The sequence below is a fragment of the Leopardus geoffroyi genome, chromosome D4, assembly GCF_018350155.1.
Source record: "Leopardus geoffroyi isolate Oge1 chromosome D4, O.geoffroyi_Oge1_pat1.0, whole genome shotgun sequence".
In the NCBI taxonomy this organism is placed as follows: Eukaryota; Metazoa; Chordata; class Mammalia; order Carnivora; family Felidae; genus Leopardus; species Leopardus geoffroyi.
This window is the reverse complement of record NC_059342.1, coordinates 17,085,605-17,105,577: the sequence shown is the minus strand read 5'-3', so window position 1 is coordinate 17,105,577 and position 19,973 is coordinate 17,085,605. Positions and strand designations below refer to the sequence as shown.

At 45.0% G+C, this 19,973-nt stretch overlaps 1 protein-coding gene across 1 annotated transcript in view; it reads right to left on the bottom strand.

The window, feature by feature from the left end:
* OSTF1 (osteoclast stimulating factor 1) overlaps positions 1-19,791 on the bottom strand; it is a 58,482-nt gene extending 38,691 nt beyond the window's left edge. Inside the window, exon 1 of the mRNA XM_045468839.1 lies at positions 19,352-19,791. Coding sequence (XP_045324795.1) covers positions 19,352-19,385 — 34 coding nt within the window. The 5' untranslated portion in view covers positions 19,386-19,791. The remainder of the gene's footprint in view (positions 1-19,351) is intronic.
* Between the last annotated feature and the right edge of the window lie 182 nt (positions 19,792-19,973).

The window sequence follows — 19,973 nt, the reverse complement described above, 5'->3', positions numbered from 1 at the left end:
TTCACTGAAGCCTATCCCCCAGAGGAGACAGCAGTTTCCCCAAGATTATTAGCAACCGTCCTCTCTCAACACTACTTCTCAATCTATACCTATCATTTTGTAATATTTGTATCACTGGCTTGGGGCACATAAAATTCACAGCCTGACAATCACCCTTAATTTTTGCAATATTTTATTCTCCAATAAAAAAATATAGACGTTTATACTTTCAGTTGACTGAGTTTCCATATACAAAGCATAAAAGGGGACACTGCAAGAGTTACATACAGAGCGTTTACCTATTTTTCAAAGCAAATGTTATGATAATAAATCCCAAAGGTCTGCCTTGTTTGCGTCACTGGTGCCCCCACCCTGGATGGACAGGAGGGCTACCTATGCAATGTACAATCCTTGTTCATGTACAAGTGCAAGTGTGCCAGAAACAACACCAAAGTCAGGCACCCCGCCTTTTGGCCAGTCGGCCGAGGCTGAATGGCAGTTTTAGGAAAAAATTTAAGGTGAATTCCTGTGTATCCCTGTGGTCTAGTGTGTATGTGTGTGTACTTTTGTACGTTATCAGATCATTGGATAAAATACGTATCCTACTGAAGATCAAAGTCAAAAAAAAGTTTAAAAGTGACCACACTATCTGATCAAATGAGGGATCTGTACAGGACTCTCTAAAGAATGAATAATATTTCCTCTATTTTCAAAATTCAGCTCGCATGTAAAAACTAATATTCTCCAATGTGCCCCAGAGAGTTAGAACCGACACTGGAGTTTTTGAAAAGAAAGAGAAGGAAGAGAATTATTTAAATAAGGGAACATCATGGAAAAATAAGAATTTACCATATACACAGAGTTCTCACATTTGTCTAAGAGAATGCAGGGAATATCACTTCTTAACTTCTACTCTGTGGGTATGAAAAAACTGTCACCGCCTTCGAATACTCTCAGGGCAAATAAAAGTATTAACAGTATTTCTACTACACATATTTAAATTATTCCATTAAACATGCAGGATGAAACAGGATGTTTTCTGCTCAAAAACAAAACAGAGGGAGTGTACATGATAGTATCCAAGAGTCAAGGCCATCATTTCGCCTGCAGGGTAAGAGGAAACAGCTGTGCTCTGTTGGGCCAACACAGGCTCCCCTGGGCTTTGTGGATTCCAACGCCCATAAATGAGGTGGTTAGTTCAGAATAGGCTTCTTGGTAATGATCTCTAGGCATGTCATTCCACAAAAGCCCACTGCTCTTGAAGATAAAACACAGAGGCTATGATCCTTGCAGAGAAAATCATCGTGCGAGCACAACGTTTAAGAGTTTCCACCATAAAGGATGTTTCTTTCCTCGCACTTCCATGCTCGGATTCATTAAGTCAACTCCAATGAATTCTATTTGCATATGTACCTTTAAAGGATATACTAATAAAAAAATATGAACATAATATTTTCATCTCTCCTCACACCAACACCACGTCAACCAATCCAGAAAAAAAAAAAAAAAAAGCCACTGAAGAATTTGAAACGTGTCTTGATTTCAGCTGCAGGAATGCCAGACTCGTTAAAAACAGTAGCCAGTGTGTTTTCTGACAAGAGGGTTCTGTTTATTAACAGTGTGCCTTTCTTATCCATTTTTTCTTTTCCTTATACTTTTCAGGGCCTTTCAGCAAACTTGGTTACTTTTACATCTTCAGGAGCCATAGCTACTGGTTATTTTTCTTTCTTCTCCGCGGTATAGCATAAAAGTCCCAAAGAACAGGGTTCAAAATTTCAAAGGACACGCTCGTTGCCAACTATGTCTTGACTGGCTAAAAATTAGAGAGGAAGCAATGGCCCCCAAAGACCCTTCACTCCCAGACAAACCGCTTCCAAAGTCACTTTGAGGACCCCACAAGGAACTTAAGAGAAATCTTTATTTCAGACCTTGGAATTTAACTTAAAAAGGCGACACTGGTCATAGTACTTTCTGCAAAAGGCAAGATGAATCCAAGGGCCGACCCATGACAGCAACAACAGTTATTGCATGACCCAGGAACTAAGAATGATTTTACTTTTTTAAAAAAAATTTTTTTAATGTTTATTTTTGAGAGAGAGAGAGAGAGAAAGAGAGAGAGAGCACAAATGGGGGAGGAGGCAGACAGAGGGAAACACAGAATCCAAAGCAGACACCAGACTCTGAGCTGTCAGCACAGAGACCAATGCAGAGCTTGAACTCACGAACCATGAGATCATAACCTGAGCTGAAGTCGGACCCTTAACCGACTGAACCACCCGGGTGCCCCATAAGGTTTTACATTTTTAATGGTTGGGGAGCAGGAGGATTGAAGGAATAATAATATTACAAGACACATGAAAATTATCTGAAATTTAAATTGCAGTGTCCGTAAGTAAAGTTTTTTCAACGTTTATTTATTTTTGGGACAGAGAGAGACAGAGCATGAACGGGGGAGGGGCAGAGAGAGAGAGAGACACAGAATCCGAAGCAGGCTCCAGGCTCTGAGCCATCAGCCCAGAGCCTGACGCGGGGCTCGAACTCACGGACCGCGAGATCGTGACCTGGCTGAAGTCGGACGCTTAATCGACTGCGCCACCCAGGCGCCCCTAGTTTTATTGGAACAGAACCCATATATACATTTTGTTCTATGGCTGCTTTCACGCTATGATGGCAGAGTTGAGCAGTTGCAACAGGAACCATCTGTGACCCACAAAGCCTAAAATATTTACTATGTGGATCTTTATGGAAGAAAGTCTGCCTACCCCTATCCTCTGGCCCCTATTCCTGTTAGTAACAAGTCAGACCACAGGAGCATTAGCCCCAGCAGGAAGGGTCCAAATCAGTCTCTCACAGACTCCACAAGCAGTGTGGGTTTCAGCCTCATCCTATGTGAAATGACTGGTTGTCTATACATCCAAGATTGAGACAGAAGATTCTCTAACACTAAAATCTTTCATTCAAAACGGAATTCCCCATCTAAACCCATGTTTATGGGACACTTACCACGAACCAAGTACCATGCAAAGTGCTGATTTGCCACAACCCATTTAATCTTCAAAATAACCCTGGGCAGGGGGCGCCTGGGTGGCTCAGTCAGTTGGGCATCCGACACGATTTCGGCTTAGGTCACGATCTCATGGTTCATGAGTTCAAGCTCTGTGTTGGGCTTTGTGCTGACAGCGTGGAGCCTGCTTGGGATTTTCTCTCTGCCCCTCCCTCACTTGGGCCTTCTCTCTCTCTCTCTCTCTCTCGCTCGCTCTCGCTCTCTCAAATAAACAAACTTAAAAAAAATGCGGGGGTGCACCTGGGTGGCTCAGTCAGTTAAGTAACTAACTTCGGTTCAGGTTATGACCTCGCTGTTCATGAGTTGGAGCCCTGCATGGGGCTTACTGCTGTCGGCGCAGAGCCCGCTTCGGATCCTCAGCCCCCTTCTCTCTGCCCCTCTCCTGCTTGCACTCTCAAAAATAAATAAACATTAAAAAAAAAAAAACGTAAAAAAAATCCCGGGAAATAAATACTTTATGTATGTAGCCTACTATATAGCTGGGGTAACTGAGGTTAGACAAGTAACTACTCCAAATCTACACAACTAGAAAGGGGCAGACATGGGGTTTAAACCCAAGGCTTCTGGCCTCAGGACTCTGGATGATGCCAGCAGGCTGGGATTAAGTGAGAATGAACAAGTCAATTTACGTAAAGGACTTAATGAAGTTCCTAAGGCATTTTATGCACCCACAAGTTTAGCTATTATCATTTATTACAAATTTTTAGCTGATGTGAGGGGTCATTCCTTGTGTCTTTATCGTCACTGGCAAGGCCGTGAGGCCATTTACCCCAATCTTGCTCCCATACATAAGAGAATTTAACATTTATCACACCCCAGCGAGAAATCTTCACATTTTTGTTAAGCAAATAAAGTATAATACGTAATATTACATCTCTGAAGGGCTATTAAAGAATTAAATGTAAGTTTTAAGTTGTCGTTTTTGAAACCTATAGCTACTGTCTTTAATCTATGCAAGGTGCCATAATAAAATGCGACAATCTGGGTGGTTTACACAGACGTTAATTTCTCACAGCTCTGGAGGCTGGGCAGTCTCGGATGAAGATACGAGCCAATCTGGTTTCTGGTGAGAACCCTCTTCCTCACATGCACATGGCTGCCTTCCCACCGTGTGTCCACACGGACTTAGTATGCAGAAGTATATACAGAGAGATTCTCGCTTCTTAGAAAACCACTAATCCCACCATGTGGGCCCCATCCTCATGACTGACTCTAACCCTAAATGCTTCCCCAAGGCCCATCTCCAAATACCACCACACAGGGGGTATGAGTTCTGGGTGAACATAAACACTGAGCTCACAACAGCTATGAATATAGGATTATAAAAGAGACAGAAACGCATGAATATGTAAATGTACCCACGTGGGAATAGAGATTCAACAGTAAAAACAATAAAAAGGTTTATCGCGACCTTTAAAAATCAGCTTTTGGGGAATAGGCTTATACAAAAAGTGCTGGTTTGATGGTAATATTACCTACACAATCTATGCATGGAAGAAACAGTAGAAAAAAACAACATCAAAATGCTAACAGTTACTCTGGGTGGTGCCACTATGAGCCAGGTTTATTTTCTTCCTTTATTTTCTAAATTGTCCACAAAGAATGAGAATCCCACGTACAATCAGGAAAACATGGTTTCTTCCAATGCCCTATTGAAGCACAACTCATGTGATCTGTACTCTGTCAGCAGAGGTGGTCTCTTTTTTTTATTAGTTTATTTATTTTTGAGAGAGGGAGAGAGAGTGGGGAGGGGCAGAAAGGGACAGAGAGTATCCCAAGCAGGCTCCCCGCTGTCAGCACAGAGCCCAACATGGGGGTCGGACTCACGAACCATTAGATCATGACCTTAGCTGAAATCAAGAGTCGGATGCTAACGGACTAAGCCACCCAGGTGCCCCAGCAGAGTATTTTTTAATATTGAGTCCTCTTTGCCTCCTTGATCTCACCACACACACACACACACACACACACACACACACACACACACACACTGAGTCAGTGAGGAGATAAGTAACCACGATGCCGAGGGTGACACGTAAGTCACACTGACGGTGGGAGACCTGTAGGTCAGTGCAGCCTGTGCAAGAGGTGGCATGCACTTTGTCTCTGGAAAGATAAGAGGAGTTGCCAATGAAAGAGGAGCAGGGCAGACCCAGAATTCGGAGCCTGTATGCAGACAGAGGCCTGGAGGCCAGGCAGGGGGGAGGAGGAAAGTCATGGAAATCCGTGGGCCTGAGCCCGGCAGGAGAGATACTTGCTGCCTGGAGACATAAGCACAGACTGGGCAGAGATGTCTCAAATGTCTCCGAGACCCACATTAAGAAATATGTTGCACAGCGGGACTCAGGAAACACACACACACACACACACTCACCCCTAAAACACAGCTTCCAAAAAAAAAAAAAAACCAATTTATCCTTACTTTGACTGATTCTCTCTGGTATCTTCTATTCTTGCTCTATTCTCTTTCCTTCCTTCTTATCAAGATGCTAGTCATCGCACACTACACAGGCTTTGTGACCTACAACTGGGTCATCACTCAGTCTGAAAATACACCAGGCCGGAGCCTTTAACATATGAATGTGTGTAACCAGTGTCCAGGGGCCAAATGGAAATTCATTCAGATTTAGATATCTGGTAACCTTGGCAATAATGAAGCACTCTCAGATTATAAAATATTAAAAATGGCCTTAGAAATTATTTTTATTTCAAGAAAATAATTTTTTTTCATTTTGAGCAAATAATAAGTGGACAAGCTTAAAATTCAGACTTCATGAATGCCCAGTTCATTGGAAAATTACAATTGTACTCAGGAGGTAAAAAGTTGCCAGAACAACAACAAAAAAGGCCTTGGTCTTAGCCCTCTATAAAGACCCATGCTAGTGGGGCACCTGGGTGGCTCAGTTGGTTGAGAGTCCAACTTCGGCTCAGGTCATGATCTCACGGTTTGTGGGTTCGAGCCCCATGCCAGGCTCACTGCTGTCAGCCTGTCAGCATGGAACCTGCTTCAGATTCTCTGTCTCCCTCTCTCTGCCCCTCCCCACTTGTGCTTTCCCCAAAAATATTATTTAAAAAAAAAGACTCGGGGCGCCTTGGTGGCTCAGTTGGTTGAGAGTCCAACTTTGGCTCAGGTCATGATCTCACGGTTTGTGGGTTCAAGCCCCATGTCAGGCTCTGTGCTGATAGGTCAGAGCCTGAAGCCTGCTTGGGATTCTGTGTCTCCTTCTCTCTCTGACCCTCCCCCGGTCCTGTTCTCTGTCCCTCTCTCTGTCTCAAAAATAAACATTAAAAAAAAATCCATGCAAGACAACATGATGATAAAAATGTCTCCTTTACTTAAAAGGCCCTTTAAAACCTAATATAAAGACAAAGATACACACCGTATCTAAGAACAAAAAAAGAAAATTTCTAGAGACATAGACCAAACTTAAGCAAGGTGTTCACTTGAAGCTTACCTGATGGCCACACAGGGGCCAGATCTGTAGCTGAGGGCATTTTACTACTTCTCACTGACACCAGAACTCTCATATAACAATACAAACTCTGGATGAATGGGAAACATTATCAAACACAGCAGGAGAAACTAATGAGAGGGCAATGACTGGCAATACCCCTGAAACTGAGCTCCTCTCCATTCAGAAAACAAAAGGACTCAAATTTTCTTCTGCAGCACAGACACGAGACTCTGCCAAAGCCCATATTCAAAATTACAACAGAACCCAAGACAGGAGAGTGGGTTCAGAGAGGCCATCTGTAGGAAATCAACAAGATGTCTAAGACACTCATTTCTTCCAAGATCATCTACTTACTAATACAACAACCTTTAAACTGGAAATTACTCCCTAGTTGCATCCTCTGTCAAGACAGACAACGGTGCTCCTTCACAAGGTTTACTACCTTTTCCTGAGGGTCTGGTTCCTATCCTGAAAGTGGTAAACCTCGCGGGGCCTGGTGGCCCTAACACCTTGTAGCCATTCCAGGGCCACACCTTGGCAGCTCACTGAAGGTTCAGCCCAGGCAGGGAGGATGCCCCAGGCGATCAGTTCCTTCTCCCAACTTGCTTAGTCCCTTAAGTCTAGACGGTTTACGGAAAGGAGGGTTGAGACAGAGCTCTGGAGGCCTGGAAAGACCCCAGGAATCCAAGTGGCTCCCAGAAAAGGGAGAATGTTAACCCAAAGAAATGCTCAGGTATTTTCCCACACCAGATCAGATGCTCATAGGAGGAAGGAGAATGGGGTTGGATTTCCCCTAGAGAGTGGTAAGGCCAGACAAGTGAAAAGCTGTGGTTTTCTGGGGCTGTAATTAAAATAGGGTAATTACAGGATCGTTCTGATGAAAATCTCCCTTCTACTCAAGGCCTGGGCAGGAGCTATGACAGCACACTCCTGAGGGTCTTGTACTTACATTCGGCGGCTAAAACCTCAGCCACTCCAAGGCCCAGGGTACCTTTCACACCCATTCCTGAGGCTGCAAAGTGCTCATGGATTTGTGTGTGTGTGTGTGTGTGTGTGTGTGTGTGTGTGTGTGTGTGTTGTTAACTCCTTTTCATTCATGGATGCCCAGACGATCATTTATCATTTTATGAACACGGGGTCATCGGCTGAGGGAAGGCAGGGGATGGAGACATCCCCTAAAATGTCTAGGGGAATTTGCCCTAAAATGTCTAGGAATACAGCCCCTCCTAAATCCTTGAGCCTGAAGAAACACTTGCTGTTTACAATGTGGATGGGATGACAGTGAAAACAACCCCAGTTCACAGGGACAGAAGAGGGAAAGTTCTGTGCTCTCTTGGATGGTGGCTTCCCACCGACATGCAGTGGGCTGTGTAAATTGCAGGCTTTCATAATAATTACTAGGAGTTCGCTCTCCTTCAGTACCCACTGTCCAGCTACAGAAGTAACCTGCCTTCTCTCATCATCTGGTCTAACAAACTCCAGGTCTTTACCTATGGTCTTAAGACATTTAGTAGAGACTTAATACTCAACTTCTAACTACGAAGAATTTTTTTTAGTTCTAAAATTAGAGCAATAACATTTATTCTGATCAGAATACAATGTACAATGTACAATGTACAATGTTATGTTCTCAAATTTATCATTATATCCCTAGCAGTATATATATATTATTTTCTTTAAAAACAAACAAACAAGGGGTGCCTGGGTGGCTCAGTTGGTTGGGCGACCGACTTTGGCTCAGGTCGTGATCTCGCCATCCGTGAGTTCGAGCCCCACGTCGGGCTCTGTGCTGACAGCTCAGAGCCTGGAGCCTACTTCAGATTCTGTGTCTCCCCCCCCCTATCCCTCCCCTGTTCACGCTCTGTGTCTCTCTGTCTCTCAATAATAAACGTTAAAAAAAAATTAAAACAAACAAACAAGGTGGCTTCTGGGGTTTTTTTAATATTTTTTTATGTTTTTATTTTATTTTTGAGAGAGAGTGCGAGACAGAGTGAGAGAGAGAGGGAGGCACAGATCCAAAGCAGGCTCCAAGCTCTGAGCTGTCGGCACAGAGCCTGACGTGGGGCTTGAACTCACGAGCCATGAGATCATGACCTGAGCTGAAGCCGGACGCTTAACCAACTGAGCCACCCAGGCACCCCAGCTTCTGGTTTCTGTGTGAGCCCTACGTAACTTACAAAGTGACAGGTGGACTGAGAACCACTCTCTTGGTGGAACAAGTGTCTCTCTTCTGAAGAGAAGCACTGAAAACCCTCCTTCCTGGAATGAAATTTGAGAACGGCTACAAAGCAAGGTCTGAACTTGAATTCACGGCTTAAAATTGTCACCTCCAAAACAGACAGGAAAAAACAAGATGGGAGAACAATATTTTGCACAGAGACTTAATTTCAAAGAACTAGCAGTATATTCTTAAATCTCAAATCTACAGAGTTGATGTCACTGAGTTATAATTGACTTTATACATTTTTCAAACATAAAAGTCTCAAGAGCCATTCAGGAATGACAATTTTTTTTTTTTTTTTTTTGCCACTGGAATGTCATTGGACACATTTCTGCAGGGCCACCCTGATGCTGTATGCCTGTAGGCAACTGAGGAAAAAAAAAAAAACAGTAACAAAAACAAACTCCACTGTCCTATGTAGCTAGAGTCTAAGTGAAATCAGATCAGGTCTAATTAAGAATATATTATGTCTCCACCCAAACCCTCTTCCCATCCTTTCCCCTCTCTCTGTCATGGAAATCTGGACTTAGGAAAAAGTCCTTCAAGTATTTAATGCTTCCATCTGTGGGCAATCGTCTGGCCCTGAGCATTGGAAGCAGCAACGCAGTGGGTAGAGGACCACTGAAAATGTCCCAGGGCTCCAGAAGAAGCACAGAATGAAATGATGTAGAAACCTGCGGGATTATTTGAAAAGTTAGTCTCAGGCAATGAACACTTAGAAGCAAATGAAGAAACCTAGGACCAGAATGGGTGTGGTCTCACTCATCAAGGCGACCCAGCAAGTCAATAAAAGAATGGGGGCCAGACCTTTATTTCCAAACTAATGTCCATTTTCCATTACTATATTCTTTTTTTTTAATGTTTATTTATTTATTTGCGGGGGGGGGGGTACATAACTGGGGGAGGGGCAGAGAGACAGAGACAGAGGATCCCAAGCAGGCTCCACGCTGTCAGCACAGAGCCTGATGCAGGGCTCAGTCCCACGAACCAGGAGATCACGACCAGAACAGAAACCACGAGTGGGACACTTAACCAACTGAGCCACCCAGGCACCCATTACTATATTCTGCCTCCGCCTCCTCCAAATCACAGCTTGGTCTTATATCACCCTATGAGCCTGTCTTCATGCCTGAAGTCCTACCATTAGAGTGGCTCATTTAAAAAGGTAATTCTTTTCGGGAATCTTGTGTTTAGCTTATCTTATTCTTTAATGTAAATACCTTTGGGAAGGGGATGTTGATAAATCAGTGATTTGTTTAACACTGCAGATCAATTTGTTCAGCAGATGTGAATCAGTGACTTTATTCCCAGAACCCTGGGGAATTAAAGAGTAGAAGGAACCAAGTTCCAGGTGACTTCAGAGGAAAACTTCAGTCTTCAGCGAGATACTCTTGGAAGGCTCTCTGGACATGTGGCCCTGACTCCTTGAGGTACAATAATGAGAGCTTAACCAACAGCTAGTTGGCTGTGACATTCAGGTCTGCCAAAGGTTACTTCTGGAAAATGAAAGCAGACCAAGGGGAAATCCATTCAAGAGTAGACACAGACCCACACTAATCTTAGGGTCATAGTACGTCAGAAAGACACAGGTGTGTTAGCCAGAGGTCCACGTGATATGGAGCAGGTATCCTAAGCAGGGAAAGAGCAGGCCAATGACAAGGACTCAGGGCAAACTAGGAAGCAGATTTCCTGTGCCAGTAAACAAAAAAGTGCTAGACCAGATGTCAAGACACCAAGAGACCTGGTACCAACCAAAAATCAGAAAATGGGCCTGAGCCCATTGTGGAGAACAGAGCTCCTTACCAAGCCAGCGTCAAGTCCTAGGCACCCTTTAGAGCCCCAATACTTAGGTACAGAATTGGCCCTCAAGAGTAGGAAGGCATTAAGCAAGTACTAGAAGTAAGCCTGTCGATGTGACAGGCTCCCTGAAAGAGGAAGTGGACAGTCACCCCTAAGCAGTGACTCCTACTTCACGGTTCAGCAGTTCATAGGCCCAGGTTCTGGTCGGCAGCTGCTCGCATGACTCATATTTAGAACCTGAGTGCAGAGGAATAAAAGGGAATGACTTATTCCCTAACAGAAGAATAAGGCTGAGAACAATGTCAAGTTTGACACAGTATTAAGAAAATGAACTTTGGGGGCACCTAGGTGGCTCAGTCAGTTAAGCATCCTACTCTTGATTTTGGCTCAGGTCACGATCTCACGGTTGGTGAGTGTGAGCCCTGCGATGGGCTCCACGCTGATGGTGCAGAGCCTGCTTGGGATTCTCTCTCTCCCTCTCCATCTCCCTCTGCCCCTCCCCTCCTCTCTCTCTCTTTCTCTCTCTCTCTCTCTCTCTCAAAACAAACTTTATTTTTAAAAAATTTTTTTTAACGTTTATTTATTTTTGAGACAGAGAGAGACAGAGCATGAACAGGGGAGGGTCAGAGAGAGGGAGACACAGAATCTGAAACAGGCTCCAGGCTCTGAGCGGTCAGCACAGAGCCTGACGCGGGGTTCAAACTCATGGACCGCGAGATCATGACCTGAGCCGAAGTTGGCCGCTCAACCGACTGAGCCACCCAGGCGCCCCTCAAAACAAACTTTAAAAAACAAAAATAAAGAAAATGAACTTTGGAGGGACAGGTTTCTGTTGCAATGAGTGTTTCACAGCCAGTTTCCTGCCTAAAAAACCAGCAAGAATACCTTCTGTTTAGGTCCTCCCAGGGCCACAGTCGACAAGCTTGTGCTGACTCATCAAAACAACAGGCCCAAAAAGCAGCCGCAAAATCCTGTAAACCTGGATAAGCAACATTTTAGACACACAAGAGTCTGGTTTTGTCAAGCAAGGGAATCTAAGATACTCTGTGGTCTGAGATGCCCGCCAGATGTGACAAAAGGCCAGGGGCTTCACCCGGGCTGGCCGCCCCCACCCATGCTCCCCACCCACGCTCGGGGAGCTAGGACTCGGAGGCGGGTCCCCCCCAAGGCATGGGTCGGATTAGGAGGTTTCTGGAAGACCCAGCCACTCCAGAATACTCTCCAGGTGGAAGTCATTTCTTTGTCTCATGCAAGTGAGTCGATTCAAATGTCTCCTGTTAGCTGAGGGAATCCCTTAATAGAATCCATGACTTTATCAGAACCAAGCAACATCCCTGGATCAAAGGATGGCACAGAGGCTTCAAGGCTGCCTTCAGATCCTTGTAAGGGGGCCTGAGACAGACCCTCCAGCAGGAGAATAAACTGAGTTGGGTCTCTAGAGTCTTCCTTAACTTGAATTCAAACTGCCTCAGGCTCCCTGGAAATCCAGCGCCCCAGACGAGGAAAGGACCACGTTCAGTGCATTCTTTGGTCCCAAGAAAATTAAACCAAAGTAGTCCATCAAGTTCTAAGGGATGCTAAAGAGTTTTTAAATCCCATGTGAATCAAATCCACAAATACAAAACTCTCCCCCAAGTCCTACGCCAAGAGTAGGGTGAGGAATTTGCCTTGTGATTTTCTAAAAATTCTACAGATGCCCAAGCATAAAGTGGGAAGTGACTAGCAAGAATTCATTAAGAGGAAGTGGCCACCACAGTCCCACCAGCGACTTAAGTGACTTTAAGCTGTGACCCTCTTTAACATTTGGCTGCACCCCAAACGCCCACAGCCATTGTTAACATCCTGACAAACAGACAAGCAGATACGCGCGCACAGGGCTGACACGCGGACAGTCTCACTTTCTGCAGGGAGCAGTACTGTTCTCCACAATCTGTTACTCCAGGCCGACGGCTTTCTCTTTAATTCGGAACAAATTTCTCCAGTTCACAGCTCCATGTGTGCAGACCAAGTCCCCTGGCTTCTCTGAGAGAGGGGAGCTCAGCTCCAAGCAGTCAGGCAAACCGAGACTGGAGGACATACCAAGTTATCTCATTGTGCCCGAGTCAAATGACATTTCCCGCTTTTTCTGCCTAGCAAACTCTTACTCAGCATTTAAGACTCTGCTTAAATTTCCCCCCTTAGGTGACACACCCCAAGCGTCCTCAAAATTCTCTGCTTTGGATTTCCCAGCCCTTTGATTCCTGTCTTCTATCCTGTGCACTGAAATTTTTCTGTTTAAGGCATGTGCACACATTTTTGGTAGGAAGGTAAACTGGTAAAACCTTTTTGGAGAGCATTTCGGAAATGTCTATGAAAATGACGATGCACATACGCTCTGATTCAACAATCAGACCCCCAGGACTTTCTCTTGCAGATCAACTCACACCAAGTAAGCAGCCAGGCTGTTGTAACTATGTAAATGTGGAAACAATCTAAAAGTGCATTCTAATCTACTGTGCAACCATCTAACGTGGGTCTGGGTAAATAGATACAGTGGAATATCACGTGACCGTTCAAAAGCACCAGGGAGCTCTCTCTATACTGTTATCTGTAAGTTTTTCCCCAAACTCCTTCAATATTTTTGATCGTCTTTTTTTCCCCAGCTTTACTGAAGTATGATTGACAAACTGATACAAAATCTTGATGTGACGGCTCACATTAGCCCACTGAAAGACGTTTCTCCGTCCCTCTCCCTCTCTCCTTCTCTCTCTAGGTCCCTCATGTGTTTTGTCTTCCCCTGAGCATTAAACAACGGAGTACAACTTTGGCAATGGTTTTCACCGGACATGAAGTATGAGGTGAAGGGCGTCAGAATATGCCACTCCAAAGGAGGCCACTTCGGTATAAGAAGTATTTTGAGCTGAAGGCAATTGAGAAAAAATAGACACAGCCTCTCTGCCTCTGAAGCCTCTCTTCCTTCTCCCCATCTGCCTAAAAGCAGGGCATAAATTTCCTTCATGAAGGAGTTCTCCCCCCATACAAAAAAGAAAACTTTTATTATCAGAGGTGGAGATGACAGGTAGTTGTGTCTACACAAACAAACCTTACTAAAATAATCCTTATCTTTGATTACTTCCTTATATATTTACCTTTCCATAATTTACTGCCCCTAGAAACCAAAACCCCTCTTTCCTTTGTCTAGTCATTTCTCCATGGTGTATCATGCTTCCAAAATGGCACATAAGCTTTCAAATCAACCCCTTCTTTGGATTTTCACCTCTTTTGTGTATAGCCCCCGTGCAGGTAAAACTGAAAACATCAAATAAACTTGTATGCCTTTTCTTCCTGTTAATCTGATTTTCTATTAGCTTAATTTGCAGGACACAGAACATAAGAAGGTAGAGGGAAGATTTTTTTCCTCCCCTACACAGGTGTGTCAGAAAAGCTCACTGCACTGGTGACACTGCAGTCAAGCTGTGTGAATGCTGGAACACAAGATGGGGAGGGTGCCACTGTTTCCAGAAATAGTACCGATGGATACTGCCTCCAGCCTTTGCTGCTTTATAGTGTAGCTAGATGTTCCCAACCACAGCCCACTCCATCTTCTTCCGGACAAGGACTTTATGACGTATCTAGACTTTTTATGTATTTGCCATGAATAAAAAGTTTAGCTGCTGCAAAGTTACAAGGAAAAAAAAGGTTATTCTACTCTCAAAAAGTATCTCAGAGTCTAATACAGAAGCATTGAAAGAGGGGAGTTATACAACACAAATGCAAATAACACAACTGCCTAAGTTAATAAAGGTGGCTGCCTGAAACAAAAGCCAGTCCTTGGGGCGCCTGGGTGGCTCAGTGGGTTAAGTGTCCGACTTCAGCTCGGGTCATGATCTCGCGGTCCATGAGTTCGAGCCCCGCATCGGGCTCTGTGCTGACAGCTCACAGCCTGGGGCCTGCTTTGGACTCTGTGTGCCCCCCTCTCTCTGCCCCTCCCCTACACACGCTTTGCTTTGCTCTGTCTCTCAAAAATAAATAAATGTGAAAACAAATTAAAAAACAAAAACAAAAAAGCCAATCTAATAGATCCTCATAGATTTCTCTGTCCAAAAGACATAGCTTGCACTTAAGGCTGGTGTGCCCTTCTCAGGTCAAACCAAAACACCACTTCCTAGATCTGAGACCTTTAAGTGGCTTAGTTGACTTCATTAAGTCCTACTTCACCCATAAAATGGGGATATTAGGACCCACCTCCTAGGCAAGTTAGAATAATTAAATGAGATAGAACACACAAAATGCTTTGCGTAGTACCGGATACTTAGGGCCAAATAAATGTTAGCTATTATTATCATCATCATAATCATCCTTCTGGAAGTTTCAGAATGTTTTCCAAACTTTATTCTGCCACCAGGCATAAATGCAGCATCAAGTTTATGAAGGAAACTATCCAAGTGCACATTTCTAGCCAACCCCATCTCACCGTTGCTGAATTTATTTATTCAGAGGGGAAAAAAATACACAAAAGTTCCGATCATTTTAGATGAAGACCTTTTTCCTCTCAACAGTGTTACATAAGCAGCATATGTGTGACATCTTTGAAGTTTATGTTTTTATTGTAAATACAAAAGAACCCCAAATACTGACATTTGCTTTTTCAAAGTCCCATGAATTTATTTTCATAAGACACATAAAATATTTACGCTGTTTTATTTCCACCACCAAGATCAATAAGCCATTTAAAAGAACTGGTCAAGGTCAGACATCAGGCTTCCAACTACAGTGGAGGGTTATCAAACCGGCTTAGAAAGAGACGATTCTACTTCCTATCTCATTCAATATCCTTTGGCCCATCTTTACAGAAGTCTCAGAATAGAGTCTTTTTTTTAAAAAAAGGTCTTTGTGAGAATACAAGCTGTCCTCTACACTCTGAGAAGCCAGGTGGCTTCACCCTAATTGATCAGCAAGGCTTGGGAGGGCGGCTGAAAAGAACAAAAAGTGCTGTATTTATAAAACTGAGCGGCTACATTGGTCCCAAAGAAGGAGGGGGAGGGTCCCATAGAGAATAAGCTAAAGACTATTAAGTCATGACTAAAAACCATATTAGACGGTGGCCCATCTAATAATTAGAGGGGAGAGTTTCAATGACAGACCTTGCGTGGCCAAAAGTAACCTTATAAAAAGAAATCAGTAAGAAAGGAAAAGTCAAAATGTGACAATTGATTTTTTTTTAATGTTTATTTATTTTTGAGAGAGAGAGAGAGAGACAGAGGGATAGAGTGCAAGTGGGGGAGGGGCAGAGAGCAAGGGAGACACAGAATCTGAAGCAGGTTCCAGGCTCTGAGCTGTCGGCACAGAGCCCAATGTGGGGCTGGAACTCACAAACCGTGAGATCATGACCTGAGCCTAAGACGGACACTGAATCGACTGAGCCACCCAGGCGCCCTGACAACTGATTTTCAAGCAGACTGTAAATGATAATTTACTGACTGTAGGAAATCAGCCAATCAACAGCAAACCACTTAAAATTGAAACTGAGACACCCTTCTGAGGATAACTGTGCCTTCTTTTTTGAATAAAATAGATTTGGAGAATCCTGAGAACAGTGATTATCACTAGATAGGCAGGGATGGTATTTCTATGTTTATATATTGTTTTTCTATATGTATTTCCTAAATTTTCTACAATAAAAATATATATTTTGAGGCTTGGAGAAAAAAAAGAGGTAGAAAAAACATATTACTTTTATTTTTAATACCAAGATTTTTCTTAACAAAATGGGTAAGATCAGCCATCCAATTATAGATATAGGTTAATCTAAGATATTGTCTAAGATACATAAATTTGCCCCATCAGGCTCGACACCTCCATGGGCGAGACCTTATTTTATCGTTCCTTGGAACCCCAATATCTAGCATGAGGCCTAAAAGATTAGCTGCATATATTAAGAAATGTTTAGCAAATGAATTTTGGATGTGGCTGCAAACCCACACTCTGGTGTAACCCCAGGAAGGTACAAAAGAAAATGGTCCCCTTATGGGACATACGCCAATCATCCCAATAGGTATATTACTGACATTATAGCTTAATGTCTCTTGCTACTAAAACCTTCCATGAAGGCCTATGTGCTCCCTCACCTAGCTCCCCTCCTTTTGGCACTGCGTGTGGACTTGCACCATGCTGTTTTGCTGGGGTCTTGCTCTGCAGGAAGCTACAGGGACTACTACCATGATAGACACCATCTTACAGAGATGTCCGGTTCACTCCAACACTTTGAAAGAACCCGGGGGAAGTTTATCTCAGATCTCAGGGTCATTAAAGTAACTCTCCTCAGAGCAAGTAATACATTTTAATTTTATGATGAGTAGAAATCTTATAATTGATCTTTTATCTTTATGCCGGAAGCTGAGAGCCAAGTCTATAGCCATCTTTTAGAAACCTGGGAGGACCTTGGGACATGCATGTCTGTAAGCTAACCTTTCCTCTGGTTTCCTCTTATTCTTCTTCCCTCCTCCTACATGGCCCTTTCTTGCCTTCTTAACATCTGGGATGAGGCAGGGTATAAACAAATCAAGAAGCCAAAAATAAATGCACCCCCCCACCCCTAATTTCAAGCTGCTCCAGACATTTTTCACCCATGCATCTTGCCTGCAGGACAAGAGTGTAGAGCTCAACACCACTCTCCTCACTGCTGTTGGCCAGGGGGTGACCTTTATATGCCATCTGTGATCCGAAAATCTGACTGAGGACCAGAGGCACTTTCCTTTCCACTCCCACCCACCAGCTCTAACATACATAAGACCATGCATGTGAATGGTGCACAGCGATGTTAAGGCAGAACAGCATTATGACTAAGAAATGCAGATTCTGAAACCAGAGGGACCTCAGTGCTAATCCTGCCTGCTCCGCTCTACCGGCTACTGACCTCGGGCAAGTTACTTAACCTCTCTGTGCCTTGCCTTAATTTCGTCGCCTGTGCAATGGGAACAATAATGGCACTGACCCAACAGGGTTGTTGTGAGAAGTAAATGAGTTAATACATGTAAAGTGATTAGATCAGTGCCTGGCACTCAGTACGTGTGTGCCACTACTCTAATGGGACAGTTTTGTTTTCCATTAAGCCAGGCCATGCGATGTCTCAACCCTGATTGAAAGTGGAATGTTTCACTGTAAATGAGTAAACTCACAAACTGATTTCTGTGGTCACCTTGAGTTCGGATCTCATTTAAAAATCAGTGTGGAGTCAAAGCTCTTTCAAACATTTGCTTTCTGATTTGCTGAAGAGAAGGAGAATGCAGCAATATCCAACAACAAAACAGTTTGTGGGAGTGTATCCCCAACGGTAACAGTGGGATCCTGCCATCAAACCTGAGTATGCCCGACTACTCATGCACACCCTTGCACATCGCAGTCAATGCTTTTCCAGCTGCAGCACAGACATCACTTGAAGGTCTAGAGAAATGAAAAAGCTCATGGACTTCTCAGGACGTTCTTTAAAATAAAGTACTTTGTTTGGCGATCAAAGAAGAACAACAAGGCTTTGTTGGATACTTGAGGTCCTGATTTACACCTGATTTTAGAAAGCTGCTACCTCCTACACGTGCTCTTAAAATGCAAACTCCTCATCAGATTCCACTTATGAAGAAACACAGAACCCAGCACTAGCCCCGCCCCATCTTTGCTCACAGCAAAGCCAAAGTCCCAGCAACTTCCTTCACACCCGGCCCACCAAAAAATTTAAGTCCTCGGTGAATGACTGTCACAGATATGAGTTTGTACATAATCTTCAAGTAAAATGACTTGAAACTGCCACAGTATGATGGCAAAGAAAGAAAACTAGATAATCATGAAAGGTGTAGTACTTGCAACCAAGGTTACTTCTAAATTTGATGTGAAAGGACACATTTCAGCTCCTGCTATACTGAAGTTACAGGAGACTGGAAGAAACAACCCGAGAGTGTATCAGGGCCATTTATCTTCCATTTCCTACGTTTCCCGTAATTACTCACCAAATGAATGCACGAGTTTGTTACAGCACTGAATTGAAATACGTCAGCCCCTTTCACATTCTCCTTTCTCCATATCACAGAAAATATTCTAAGAATAGAATCAAAAATGAACAGGGACTGTAGGCCAAGAACACTGCTTGGAGGAATTTAGTAATCTCACCCTCTCCAGCTTAAACCCCGCAAATTCATTGGGGGAGAGGAGGCAGAGGACTTGTACAGCACGATAAAGTGACACTCCCGAATTGCAACAGCCGAGATTACTCTGCCGCAGCCTAGATTCTCCTCTCCACGAGCTAGAGTACAGAGTTTTCTAAATGCTTTCCCCAAGATCCCGAGGTCAGTTTCAAAAGCGGCTCCTCTCAAAAGTCCCAAAGGACACTCGCTCACCCACCCCACCCTGCAAGCAGAGCACTTCCCGTTCGCTCTGGCCGGTCAAGAACTCTAACTTGACAGTGACACACACTGGAAAAAAAAGAGGAAGTGGCTAAAAGACCATTGCAAGGCATAGATACATATATGTATTTCTTTAAGAGGGGCAAGATCCCTGTCTTCCAGTGAAGCTTCAATGGGAAGTAGCCATCACACCCACTAGAAAGTTGCAGCGAATGATAATGTCGCAAAATCGAGGGCGACTCCTCTCTAAAAGAAAAAAATTTTTTTTAATCCTGGAAATCCTCTTGCTGTCCAAAACGCTTCCCTCCCCTCTGCGAACGCAACAAAGCGACCCATCCCGGTGGGTCGGCTCCCGAAAGCGAGGCTCCAGGCCGGGTACGTGCGTGGTCTGCCCTGCCAAGTGGCAGAGGAAGCGCAGGGCACCAAGGCGGCCAGGGGACCCCGCGAGCAGCTCCCTTACCTGGTTTGACCGGTTTGGGTGGCGGCTTCGACATCGCGCTTCCTGGAGCGGCGGAGCCTCGAGACCAAGCACGAAAAGCCAACCGAACGCCCCGCCAGCCGGCACTCCGGGGGCCCCAAAGTTTCTTTTTGTCTGCTGTGCGGCGGTGCGCCTTCAGGGACCTGCGCCCACCCTTGGCCGTCGGACTAGCGAACGCAGTCAGAGCCGCTCGGCGCCGTGCCCCGCCCCGCCCCGCGGCCGCCCGAGCCTCCCGAGCGCGCGGCCGGGCGACGAGGAAGTGGCCGCCGTCTGGCCTCCGAGCGCTAATTGGCTCCCGGGCTGGCAGCTCCGGCGCGGCGGGAGCGCGGGGGGCGCGCGTCGTGGCGCGCGCGGCGGCGGAACGAGCCGGAGCCGAGGGAGGGCGCCGCAGGCTCGCGCCGGGGCTGGCCCGGCTGCGCGCGCCCCCGATGAGAAAGGGCTGGACCTTGCGGGGGCGCACGCGCGCGCGTGGCCCGGGTCGCCGGAGTCCCGCCCCGCCCCGCCCCGCCCCGCCGGGGCTGGAGCCGGCGCCGCGTCCGGCCCGAGTGGGACGGAGCCCTCGGTTGGCGGCTGCTACCTGGGCCGCCTCCTACAGGGTGGGAGC